The 13,859-nt window shown below is 41.3% G+C and overlaps 1 protein-coding gene across 4 annotated transcripts in view; it reads left to right on the forward strand.

Annotated features, from left to right (window-relative positions):
* Nucleotides 1-13,859, forward strand: part of LOC132392584 (integrin alpha-6-like) — a 100,677-nt gene that overhangs the window by 69,812 nt on the left and 17,006 nt on the right. For all 4 annotated transcript variants that reach the window (XM_059966652.1, XM_059966653.1, XM_059966654.1 and 1 more), the window contains exons 9-16: nucleotides 3,837-3,964; nucleotides 4,802-4,897; nucleotides 7,727-7,788; nucleotides 7,872-8,038; nucleotides 10,557-10,697; nucleotides 11,263-11,381; nucleotides 12,751-12,943; nucleotides 13,701-13,781. In XM_059966652.1, coding sequence (XP_059822635.1) covers nucleotides 3,837-3,964; nucleotides 4,802-4,897; nucleotides 7,727-7,788; nucleotides 7,872-8,038; nucleotides 10,557-10,697; nucleotides 11,263-11,381; nucleotides 12,751-12,943; nucleotides 13,701-13,781 — 987 coding nt within the window. The remainder of the gene's footprint in view (nucleotides 1-3,836; nucleotides 3,965-4,801; nucleotides 4,898-7,726; nucleotides 7,789-7,871; nucleotides 8,039-10,556; nucleotides 10,698-11,262; nucleotides 11,382-12,750; nucleotides 12,944-13,700; nucleotides 13,782-13,859) is intronic.

Raw genomic sequence — 13,859 nt, forward strand, 5'->3', positions numbered from 1 at the left:
AACTGAACTGGCCTCTACTACTTCTACAGGAAGCTCATTCCACATAGCTATCTCTCTCTAAGTAAAGAAATACCCCCTCGTGTTTCCCTTAAACTTCTGCCCCCAACTCTCAAATCATGTCCTCTCATTTGAATCTCCCCTACTCTCAATGGAAACAGCCTATTCACGTCAACTCTATCTATCCCTCTCAAAATTTTAAATACCTCGATCAAATCCCCCCTCAACCTTCTACGCTCCAATGAATAGAGACCTAACTTGTTCAACCTTTCTCTGTAACTTAAGTGCTGAAACCCAGGTAACATCCTAGTAAATCGTCTCTGCACTCTCTCTAATTTATTGATATCTTTCCTATAATTTGGTGACCAGAACTGTACACAAGATTCCAAATTTGGCCTTACCAATGCCTTGTACAATTTTAACATTACATCCCAACTTCTGTACTGAATGCTTTGATTTATAAAGGCCAGCGTTCCAAAAGCCTTCTTCACCACCCTATCTAAATGAGACTCCACCTTCAGGGAACTATGCACTGTTATTCCTAGATCTCTCTGTTCCACTGCATTCCTCAATGCCCTACCATTTACCCTGTATGTTCTATTTGGATTATTCCTGCCAAAATGTAGAACCTCACACTTCTCAGCATTAAACTCCATCTGCCAACGTTCAGCCCATTCTTCTAACCGGCATAAATCTCCCTGCAAGCTTTGAAAACCCACCTCATTATCCACAATACCTCCTACCTTAGTATCATCGGCATACTTACTAATCCAATTTACCACCCCATCATCCAGATCATTTATGTATATTACAAACAACATTGGGCCCAAAACAGATCCCTGAGGCACCCCGCTAGTCACCGGCCTCCATCCCGATAAACAATTATCCACCACTACTCTCTGGCATCTCCCAACTAGCCACTGTTGAATCCATTTTATTACTCCAGCATTAATACCTAACGACTGAACCTTCTTAACTAACCTTCCATGTGGAACTTTGTCAAAGGCCTTGCTGAAGTCCATATAGACTACATCCACTGCCTTACCCTCATCAACATTCCTCGTAACTTCTTCAAAAAATTCAATAAGGTTTGTCAAACATGACCTTCCACACACAAATCCATGCTGGCTACTCCTAATCAGATCCTGTCTATCCAGATAATTATTAATACTATCTCTAAGAATACTTTCCATTAATTTACCCACCACAGATGTCAAACTGACAGGTCTATAATTGCTAGGCTTACTTCTAGAACCCTTTTTAAATGATGGAACCACATGAGCAATACACCAATCCTCCGGCACAATTCCCGTTTCTAATGACATCTTAAAGATCTCCGTCAGAGCTCCTGCTATTTCTACACAAACTTCCCTCAAGGTCCTGGGGAATATCCTGTCAGGACCTGGAGATCTATCCACTTTTAAATTTCTTAAAAGCGCCAGTCCTTCCACCTCTTTAATTGTCATAGGTTCCATAACTTCCTTACTTGTTTCCCACACCTTAGACAATTCAATATCCTTCTCCTTAGTGAATACCGAAGAGAAGAAATCGTTCAAAATCTCTCCCATCTCCTTCAGTTCCACACATAGCTGACCACTCTGATTCTCTAAGGGGCCAATTTTATCCCTCACTATCCTCTTGCTTTTAATATAACTGTAGAAACCTTTCGGATTTACTTTCACCTTATTTGCCAAACCAACCTCGTATCTTCTTTTAGCTTTTCTAATCTCTTTCTTAAGATTCCTTTTACATTCTTTATATTCCTCGAGCAATTCCTTTACTCCATGCTGCCTATATCTATTGTAGACATCCCTCTTTTTCCGAACCAAATTTCTAATATCCCTTGAAAACCATGGTGCTTTCAAACCTTTAACCTTTCCTTTCAACCTAACAGGAACATAAAGATTCTGTACCCTCATAATTTCACCCTTAAATGACCTCCATTTCTCTATTACATCCTTCCCAGAAAACAACTTGACCCAATCCACTCTCTCTAAATCCCTTCGCATCTCCTCAAAGTTAGCCTTTCTCCAATCAAAAATCTCAACTCTAGGTCCAGTCCTGTCCTTCTCCATAATTATATTGAAGCTAATGCTATTGTGATCACTGGACCCGAAGTGCTCCCCAACACATACATCTGTCAGCTGACCTATCGCATTCTCTAACAGGAGATCCAACACTGCCCCATTTCTAGTCTGTACTTCTATGTATTGTTGCAAAAAACTATCCTGCACACATTTCACAAACTCTAAACCATCCAGCCCTTTTACAGAATGAGCTTCCCAGTCTACGTGTGGAAAATTAAAATCCCCCACAATCACCACCTTGTGTTTACTACAAATATCTGCTATCTCCTTACACATTTGCTCTTCCAACTCACGCTCCTCATTAGGTGGCTTATAATACACTCCTATCAGTGTTACTGCACCTTTCCCATTCTTCAATTCCACCCAAATGGTCTCCCTGGAGGAGCTCTCTAATCTATCCTTCCAAAGCACCGCCATAAGATTTTCTCGGACAAGCAATGCAACACCTCCTCCTCTGGCCCCTCCTACTCTATCACACCATGTATGTCATCTTTTTCAACTTATCTACCAGCTTCATGGATCCTTACATTTGTACAGTACTACATTTTTCCTCCGTTTTCCCAAGGGCCCCACCATCTGTTTAATCTTCCTTTTGTGCATCACCTCGCATTTATCAGGATTAAATTCCATCTGCCATTGCTTTGTCCATTTTAGCAACTGGCCAATATGGAGTTCAACCTCGATAAGTGTGAGGTGGTTCATTCTGGTAGGTCAAATACGATGGCAGAGTATAGTATTAATGGTAATACTCTTGGCAGTGTGGAGGATCAGAGGGATCTTGGGGTCCGAGTCCATAGGACCTGCTGTGCAGGTTGACTCTGTGGTTAAGAAGGCGTACAGTGTATTGTCCTTCATCAATTGTGGAGTTGAATTTAGGAGCTGAGAGGTAATGTTGCAGCTATATAGGACCCTGGTCAGACCCCACTTCGAGTACTGTGCTCAGTTCTGGTCGCCTCACTATAAGAAGGATGTGGAAACCATAGAAAGGGTGCAGAGGAGATTTACAAGGATGTTGCCTGGATTTGGGAGCATGCCTTATGAGAATAGTTTGAGTGAACTCGGCCTTTTCTGCTTGGAGTGACAGAGGATGAGAGGTGACCTGATAGAGGTGTATAAGATGATGAGAAGCATCGATCGTGTGGATAGAGGCTTTTTCCCAGGGCTGAAATGGTTGCCACAAGAGGACACAGGTTTAAGGTGCTGGGGAGCAGGTACAGAGGAGATGTCAGGGGTAAGTTTTTTTTACTCCAGAGTGGTGAGTGCGTGGAATGGGCTGCCAGCAACGGTGGTGGAGGCGGGTACAATCGGGTCTTTTAATAGACTTTTAGATAGGTACATGGAGCTTAGTAAAATAGAAGGCTGTAGTTAAGCCTAGTAATTTCTAAGGTAGGGACATGTTCAACACAACTTTGTGGGCTGAAGGGCCTGTATTGTGCTGTAGGTTTTCTATGTTTCTAATGTCACCCTGCAGTCTACAACTGACCTCATCGCTGTTTATAGCATCTTCGGAATTAGTGTCATGTAATTCATTAAAGGAAGTCTTGCATTTTTTTAAAAAGTACTCAAACATGGCCCTAGGACATTTCAAAGAGCTTTACAATGAGGTTTATTTTAAAATATAGTTAATTTTGAACTTTACATAACAGAAATCCAGCTCAGTACTTTTTTTGGAGCTGCCAGCTATCACGTGTCTAGATGCATGCTTTAACTTCTTAAGCTAATAGTAAAATATAATTATTTCAAATTCACTAGATCCTTGAGGTGGGAGATCCTTCTGTCAGTCACTTTGGCTACTCTCTTGCGGGCAACATGGATCTAGATGGGAATGGCTATCCTGACGTGGCTGTTGGATCACTTAGTGATGCGGTCTTCATGTACAGGTGAGCCCTTAAGCAGTATTTTTTTAAGGATTCTACAACACGTTCAACTTTGAGAACAGAGAAGGAGAAAGCAACTTAGCTTTAAGACGAAAACAGTGTGGTGGAGAGTTGGATGAGACAACCAGAATGTTGTTGATAGGGTGAGGCTGGAGCAGCCATGGGGATAAGCTGTGAAGAGATCTGGTTGAAAGGCTATTAAGGAAACAAGGGAGCATAAAAACAGTGAAAGAAAGGCAAATAGAGTAGAAAGGAAACTAAACCAAAAATTTAAAGGCTGAGAAATGCAGAGCTGCTGGAAATGCCCAGACGTTCAGGGCAGGCCATGCTGAAGGGAAGCTTCTGGAATGAACTATACGGCCTCTTCCATTGGGGTCTGTGGTGTCCATGAATCAGGACGTCTCCCTCTCCCAGCATTGCCATCTTTGCAGTGAACACTCCCAAAGTGGCTCCCAAGTAAGGGACTTGAAGTCATCGCCTCGTCATTAAGAAATGTCTGTGTGAATTTGGTCATCACTTTCATTTTCTGCACAAGACTCCTCCAAATACCAGTTTAATATTTATTGAGGAGGAAGACTAGGTACTTTGTATCTCATGTTAGTCCGCAACTCCCCTACACAAAGTGCATGCATAAGAATCACTAACTACACTGATGTAGCCCCCTTCTCTGTGCCACTTCGACGTGTTTTCATGGACTAGTGCAGGGGCTCCCAACCTGGGGACCATGGACCCCTTGCTTAATGGCATTGGTCCATGCTATAAAAAAGGTTGGGAACCCCTGGACTAATGAATTTTAAGCCAACTTGTTGTTACTGAGCTATTTATTTTGTTCTTCCTCAGGGCTCGGCCTGTTATAACAATTGAGAAAAATATTGTTACTTCTCCTAAGGATATTGATATTAATAAGAAGAATTGCCAGAATAACAAAAACATTTGGTAAGTAACTTAAAGCAATAGCAAGCACCTATATTAATGTAAGGTTTCCAACTCTGTTAATCACAGTTGTCAAATGTTTTGTTGTAGTGTAAAATCTAACTGAGCCCCAGGATTTTTTGGGCGGGGAGAGGTTGTGGAAGTTGGACAAGGGAGGGTTCATAGCACGTAGTGAGTAGAACGGTACATCACAGGAGCAAACTCTTCAACCCATGATGAAGGTGATCTCTGGGAGATACAGATCTATGAACATAGAACAGTACAGCACAGAAACTGGCCCTTTGGCTTGCCGTGTTATAATAAACTATTTATACTAGTAGTTAAATGAATAACTGGGCTCTTCAGCCTGATCAATATCCATATCCCTTCATTCGTTGTGTATTCATGTGCCTGTCTAAGATCATCTTAACCTCCACCACCACCCCAGCTGTACGTTCCAGGTATTACTGCCATTCTCTGCTGTAATCTTGCCCCTCACATCTTTCTTGAATTTATCCCTATTCACCTTAAGTCCATTGCCCTCTACAATTAGACATTTTGACCCTAGGACAATTATACCAACTTTCCACTCTATCGACGCCTCTAATAATCATACAAACCTTGGTCATGTGTCTCCTGAGCTTTGGCTGCTTCAGAGAAAAGAATCAACGTTTGACCAATTTCTCATAGCATTGCCCTCTAAGCCAGGCAATATATTCTGGTAAACCTCTTCTGCTCTCTCTCCAAAGCCTCCACATCCTTCCCATTAAGTGGTGACCAGAATATGCCAGATGTGACCTAAAGCAGAGTTTTATAAAGCTACAACACAACTTCCTGACTATTGAACTCAATGCCGTGACTAATCAAGGCCAGCAAACCATCTGCATTCTTTCTCACCCTACCAATTTATGTAACCGCTTCGATTTGGACCCTGTATATTCACATGGTTAAGGGCCCTGCCATTAGCAATATACTGTACATTTGATCTCCCAAACCTCTCACACGGCCAGATTAAATTCCACATGCCATTTTTAGATCTGTATCTGCAACTGATGCATCCTTTGACAATGTTCTACACCAGCCTTTCTCAACCTTTTTGCCCTGGAGCAACACTTGAAATAATTTTCACGTCTCAGGAACCCCTGCGTTTATTTAAAAAGAATTGTTCTATCCTCAACTCGCAGTATGTTAATGTGATCCGTAAGTTCTAGATAAAATAATCCAAAGGTCGATGATCTTTTGAGTACAGAATTAATTTTTAGCCAATCTTTCTTGGTGGGGGGGGGGGGGAATAGGTAGTTAAGCTTAGCCTGCCTTTCTTGAAATTAATATCTTTCTTTCCATTTCATAAATTAAAAGAACTCAGAAGGCAAAAATGCATTTATGCCACAGTTTTTAAAAAGTAAACTGCATAATACCACTGGCGGTTCACATGTGGGGATACCTGGGTGATGGCAGTAAGTTCAGTAGTCTCATGGCCTGGGGAAATACACTTTTTCCCATCCTAACATTCTTTGTGTTAATGCTGTGGTACCTCCTGCCTGATGGTAGAGGTCAAAGAGTTTGTTGGACAGTTGGGGGGAATCATTGACAATGCTAAGGGTCCTGCATATGCAGCATTCCTGGTAAGTATCTTGGATAGGTGGAAGAGAGACCCCAAAGATCCTGTATGGGTCTTGCAGTCGGATGCCTCACAATTGCCGTACCAGATGGTGATGCAGCAGGTCAGGACATTACTATTGTTGCTTTTGTAAATATTGGCTAGAATGAGGTGGGAGGAGCCTTGGTCACCTCAATCTCTTAAAAAAAATGGAGATTGTTCTGTGCTTGCTTGACTAAAGGGGTAGGGTTGAGGGACCAGGTGAGTTTGTCCATTATGTGGGCTTCCAGAAACTTGATGCTCCTAACCCTCTCCACAGAGAAGCCACCTACATGCAATGAGGAGTGATCAGCTTGCCCCTTCCTGAAAGCCGCAATCATCTCTTTAGTGTTATCCATGTCTAGACTCAAGTTGCTGTGCCCGCACAATTCTACCAGCCACTCTATCTCCTCTTCATCATGTATTCTATCAGTTGATCTTTAAGCACCCTCCGCATGTCAGATGTGAACTTACAACAGCAGTTCCTGATTAATTCTCCCACATTCCAGCCTAATACATTTATAATTGGCCCTGCCTCCGTTTAATACTCTCCCACAAGGTCCCTGTTTATTCTTAGCTAACTTAAAACTCAAGGAGTTGTGATCACTGTGTCATAAATGTTGTCCCACTGAAAGGCCAGCAACCTGGCCAAGCTCATTTCCCAGCACAGATCTAGAATGGCCCTTTCTTTGTTTGGACGATCTCTAGACTGATTTAAGAAACCTCCTTCGATGTGACAAATTCTGTCCCGTCTAAACCTTTGTGCTAAGGAAGTCCCAGTCTATATTGGGCAAGCCAAATCATCCATGACAACAACCAGACCTGATGAAGGGTCTCGGCCCGAAACGTCGACAGTGCTGCCTGGCCTGCTGTGTTCCACCAGCATTTTGTGCGTGTTGTTTGAATTTCCAGCATCTGCAGATTTCCTTGTGTTTAACCTTGTTTTTACACTGGAGGTAAATTACCACACAACTTTTATGGATAGATTCATGTTTCATAAATTAGTAGAAATTCATTATCTGTTGTAATGGTGCTATACTCAGACTATACTGAGCATCTTAGTAAAGCACCCCTTTCATCTATGTATTTTATATATGTAAAATTTAGCGAGATATATTCTCTGACCACTGATTATTTTCTAGCTGATAGTCATTAACTTCTTTCCAGCAGGAAATGATTGATAGTTGTTTTGTTTCTTGGTGTTTGCTTTACAGTGTGACTGTGCAGGCATGCTTTAAGTATAAAGCTTTCTTCAAAGATTTCAATCCCAAAATAAGTAAGTGAAAGAAAAAAAAAATCCCATGTCTATTTTGCTCATTTTATCAGATGAGTTTTTAAAATGATTAATTCTCTGCTTAGCCTTGCGCTACCAGCTTGAAGCTGATAGTGAAAGAAAGAAGCTGGGTCTGAAACCAAGAGTCTCCTTTGAAGGTCAAGAGAATGAGCAGGGCAATCAGCTTTCGGGCAGCGTTGTATTAAGAAAGCAAGATCACGAGGAGTGTGTCTCACATACCCTTAAGTTTCAGGTGAGAGTTTTTCAAACATAAACATTCAAAAGTTAGCCTGGTGTTGATGAATGAAACTAGACTCATTAAAATAATGTTAGGATTTCAGAATCATTAGAATTTCTGGGAAGATGGCGGCATGCTCAGATGCAGCAGTTTTCACAGGGTCAACCACAGGTATCACTGGCTTTTTTAAATGTATCTTAATGCCCAGCAAGACCCTGCTGGACATCAGGAACTTAAAGTAATGCAGGTCTGCTCCATCGGTGAGTTGCTGTTTGGTGGAGAAACTGAAGGAGCTGGACTTAGTGTGGATTGTGCTGCCAGGGAGTCGGTGTGCAGTCTTTTAACGGCGAGTGGTTATCTTGGTTGCTTTTCTTGTGATCGCGAGACCCTGTTGGATACGATTAATGTGGAATGCGGCAAGTCTGAGGCGGTGTGGCGTAGCAAACGTATGGGAGTCAGCGCTCCTCCATTTTTCACTCGTCAGAAGATGATGTATTTTGTTCAACTGTAGGCTGCTGCAACATTCACGGACTCAGGGACTTTGATGATTTTTTTGAGTGACTGTATGTGCTTGTGCTGCGAGTGACTGTTTTGCACCTTGGCCCCAGAGTAACACTGTTTCCTTTGGCTGTGTTCATAGGTATTCATGTATGGTTGAATGACAATTAGAATTGAACTTGATATTTATTATCACTGACATGTCGTGGAATTTGTTATTTTGTGGCAGCAAGATGTAAAACATTGCTATTAAGTTTCAATTTTAAAGACGTGCAAAGCAGTAAGCTGTGTTGCATCGATTGCGGGAATGCGGCAAGTGCACGTGTGGCCAATATATCGCATGGCGAATTGTTTGGGCCTCCCACATATGGAGGGCTCTCTGTTCTTATACGCTTTCAAATACACGTGCTTTTGTCTTGGCGGGCTCGGTTCCCAGCTCCCTGTAAGTTGTCCATCGTGTACCATTACTAAGAGAGCTCAGTAAAAGTATTTAATCACACAATGCAGTTGTTCTTCTTGCTCCTCACATATTTAACAAAGAGGAACAATGAGGCAAGAGCTTATAGGCCTTTCAGAAATCTGGTGGCAGAGGGGAAGAAGCTGTTCCTAAAACGTTGAGTGTAGGTCTTCATACTCCTGATGAAAGTAATGAGAAGAGGGCATGTCCTGGATGGTGAGAGTCCTCAGTTATGGATGGGCACCTTCCTGAGGCACTGCCTTTTGAAGATGTCATTGATGGTGGGAGGCTTGTACCTCTACAACCTTCTGCAGCCTCTTTCAATCCTGTGTGTTAGAGCCTCCATACCAGGTACCGGTGCAACCAATCCAGAATGCTCTCTGCTGTACATTGGTAGAAATTTGATGACATACCAAATCTCAACAGACTCCTACTGAACATAGGGAGGGTGCATGGTTGTCTTGAACCAGTTGGGCTATAGCACATTCAGAGCAGGTTTTTCAGCTGATTTTTAACTGATAAACACAAACCGTGCAAACTTGACACCATGTTATGCACTGATCAAAGTAACTACCATTTTATTTATGTTTATTGATTTCAAATTTTCTTGGTGTTGACTCGTTCATGAGCGTATCTCCATCAAATTAAACTGGTTAGTGGAGATTGTAGTCGAAACTAAGGAATGGGTTGGCAAAGCAAATGGAAATATTGACACTGGTTCAACAGAGGACTCTCTTGTTAACTTTAGTGCTTTTATTGAGAAATCAGAGGGGAATTTACTCAACCACAACAAATCAAATAAGTAAAGCATCCCAAAGCACTTTAGAGGAAATCTGCTGTGCAAAAACAGAAAGCAAGCTTCAAAATATTGGAGTACATGACTAAAAATTTGGCTAATGTAGGTTCCCATATAGGTTGGATTGCAAAGATATAAATACAAGTATGAACTGTTGTAAAGTTGAAGCAGCCTGAGAGGTATAATATTGTGGAGGTAGAAATAGCCAAGTTTTAGTGCTGGTAAGAATATACGAACAAACAGATTGTAGTGCAGTGTGTGTCGACGCTCTAACTTGGGAATAAAGTAATGATGCACCAATGAAGCCTTGTTTGATAAGAATTTGTGTTTAGTAGCAGCAGCTGTCATTTTTCCATGGAGGCATTGTAATGCTGTAGCCTTGAAAGAGTGCATCTTTATAGGCTGTTCTTTGTTTGGCATGCTCATTCCGTGACTCGCATTAAAAATACTTTGTCTCCTGCCAGCTTCACTCACTTGTCTAGGGCACAAGTATTTTGTGCTGCTGAAGCTCATCTTTAGAATCTACATTTAAGCATTAGTAGGTACATTCCAGTAAAAGATTATTTAAATTGGGTGTCATACAGTAGTTGATAGTAGCTATGTTATAATATTTTTAAGCATTTTTGGGTAAATTGGCTCAGTATTATATATTGGAAGTTGTTTCCACATTGACAATTTATCACTACAAACAAAATTATAGTTTTATTTTGGGATATCTGTATTGATAGATGGCAAAAATGGTACTTGTTTAAGTGGAGACTGTTTGTGCTTTGTATTTTCAGAGCAATATCAAAGATAAACTGCGCCCTGTTCCCATATCAGTTGGGGTGGTGATCAATCAGTCTCGGCGCAAGAAAAGGCAGCATTCTACTTTAGAGGACTTGAATCCTGTCCTTGATCAGAGTGAACCTTTTGTTACAAAGGTCAGTGGTCTGATTTGTAGGTAATATTGTATTTTTTAAAAAAACAGGAGGTTTGCTATTTCCTATTTTTACTGTTTTGTGAACTCAAGCATCAATATGATTGTAATTTTCTTAAATATTCAACTTTCAACATGGGAGGAGGAAGCAAAACAAGTTGTATGCTTTGTAAAACTCACCAAAAACTTAAGGTTTGTTGGAATTTTCTCAACACTCAACTTTTTTCTTCTACGTGAGGTAGAACACCAGCCATGATTTTATTGAATGATGGAGGAGGTGACTAAGTTGCCTAACTTTGGTTCTGCTTCTCATTTTCTTATGTGTATGGAAGTAAAATCCGTGCATATTTGTAAGTTAGGTATTGTACACTTTTTTCTATATTGTAGCTACTCTTACATGATATTTTGTTTTGACTTCAAAGTATGTGTTTGAACTCAAGCTTTCTAATAAATTGCTCCTGAAGTTGAAGACTCTGGTTGCTCACCAGCTGGGTTCATTAGGCTTTGTTGCATTGAAATATTGCTGGATTACTCAGCAAGGCTCTTCTTGTTTGGTAATTTTAATATAGGTCCAGTTTATGAAGCAAGGTTGTGGAGCTGACAACATTTGCCAGAGTAATCTTCAACTGAAGTATCGGTTTGGCTCCAGGATTCAAAGCCAGCAGAACAAATTTGTTCCTTTACCCATGTAAGTTTATTTTAAATTTGACTTTTGTTTTCATTTAAGCACTTCAGTTGTATTTGTTGGATTCAGTGGATGACATGCAGAACTTGAGTAAGAGTTCCTTTACCTTGTGCACCTATGGGAATAGTTTGAAATACGGAAGAGGGATTTGTTTATTATTGTGACGTGTACTGAGGTACATTGAAAATTGTCTTGCATACTATTTGTACTAGTTAAATCATTACACGGTGGATTGAGGCAGTTACAAGATGGAAGGATAATGTAATCTATAGAGGAAGTGCGGTGCAGGTAGCCAGTGTTGCAAGATTATAATGAAGTAGATTGGGAGGCTGAGAGCCCACTTTATCATACTGGGGAATCTTTCAATAGCCTTGAAACAGCAGGTTAGAAGCTGTTTTCAAGCCTAGTGATATTTATTGTAACACTCGCTTTTCCTAGTGGCATGATCTCGGGGGTGAGGACCCCCTTGCCCGGCCAAACGTTTGGGTGCATGCTGCGTGAAGTGTCCCATGTCAAATCAGTACCCTGAAATAACAAGCAGTACACAATATGCAGCTAAACGATTAAGATTTTATATTTGACTGTGGGGTTAGTAGAGAAAGAAAATATAAAATAAAAGGCGCCAAGAATCTTATTAAACAGTTCATACACAATTCATTGGAGCTCACAGTTCCACTTCGCTGATTCCTCCTTCGATCGTCATCGACCGCCGGCTCCCACCGGAGCCCAGAGGGTCGGGCAGGCCACCGACGACTCAAGTCCCGCCTCCTGTCCTCATTCCCCTCGCGCCTTCTCCCCAAAGCCCACGAAAACCTACAGCTTTCACACAGACAAGAATAACATCTCGCCCATTGGTTTGCAACTGAATTCCAAAGTCCTGTTATCTCTGGTTATTACCCAAACATGCTGCTGCAGAGAAGCCATTACCTCAGCAGTTAGCATTACAGAGAAGCCATTTTATTAGCCTTACGTCGGGCTTTTGTACCTCCTGCCTGATTGAGGAGGGGAGAAGAAAGAATGTCTAGGGTGGGTGGGGTCTTTGATTACTGAGGCAGTGAGAAGTGTGGACAGAGTCCATGGAGGGGAGGCTGGTTTCCATCACGTGCTGAGCTTCATCCAAGACTCCCTGCAGTTTCTTGCAGTTACAGGCAGAACAATTGCCAAACCAAGCATCTGGATGTGGTCCATCAGTTGTATCAATTAAGTTTTTAGTTTGGAAAAGAGTTATAATAAATTTAAAAAGACTAAATATTTATCAGGAGCAACCCACAAAACATTTCCTTTAACGGAGCATGGAGAAATAATTTTGGCGTGTGTGTTGATGTGAACTGTGAACTAAATTGTATTTCCCCCTGTTACTGTGTTTCTGTAGGGAGGATAATTTACCAGTATTTAAATTAAGTGACCAGAAGGATGTAGTGCTGGAAATAACTGTCTCTAACAAGCCATCAGATCCAAAAGACCCGGACAAAGATGGGGATGATGCACATGAATCTCACTTGATTGCAACACTTCCAGATACATTGACTTACTCTGCATATCGGGTCATATCAACTCCAAATCTAGTGAGTGTGGCATCTTTCTCCCATTTTATGGTTTTTACATGCCTGGCCCCAAGTTGTGCCTTTGGTTGAAATATGCATGTATGGATGCTAGCAGTCCCATAAACCTTAAGGTTATCATCTTTGGCCGGAATGAGAGTGTACATAAACTTCCTAAAGAACTTAACTTTCATTGTATGTGCCTACTTTGTCCTTTCCTAATATCTATCTATTTATTATTTATTGATACAGTGTGGAGTAGGCCCTTCCAGGCCTTCAAGCCATGCTGCACAGCGGTCCCCCAATTTAATCCCAGCCTAATCCTATTAACCTACCAACCAGTACCTCTTTGGACTGTGGGAGGAAACCAGAGCACCCAGAGGAAACCTAGGCAGTCACAGGGAGAAAGTACAAACTCCTTACAGGCGGAGGCGGGTATTGAACTGGGATCACCTGTACTGTAAAGCGTTGTGCTAGTCATGATGCTACTGTGCCACCGTCTTACACACATGATTCATTTCTGAGCAGGGTAATAATTTGAGTGAGAATCCTGATTTATTTCTATGTCTTATCCTCAATTTCCCCACATCCATTATGCACATCTGCTTCAAATGAAACCAACCAGCACATTGCATAGTAGGAACGAGTCAAGCAGAAAACCAGAGTGGTATATTTATTGGCCAAAATCCACTGTTTTTGTTATTATTGTCTTTTGATTGATGGGTTACTTTAACAGAGACTTGTGTTTAACCGTTTCTATTACATTTGATTTTTAAATTAGGACGAAGTGTCATGCTCAGCCAATCAGAATGGGTCTCGAGCACACTGTGAATTGGGAAATCCTTTGAAGAGAGAATCAGAGGTATGCTTTTTAACTTTTCTGTTTTATTACACATACTTAAGTTGTTTCTGCTTTTCAATATAAAATGCAAGAATTGAC

This window comes from Hypanus sabinus, chromosome 4 (genome assembly GCF_030144855.1).
Source record: "Hypanus sabinus isolate sHypSab1 chromosome 4, sHypSab1.hap1, whole genome shotgun sequence".
NCBI classification, from domain to species: Eukaryota; Metazoa; Chordata; class Chondrichthyes; order Myliobatiformes; family Dasyatidae; genus Hypanus; species Hypanus sabinus.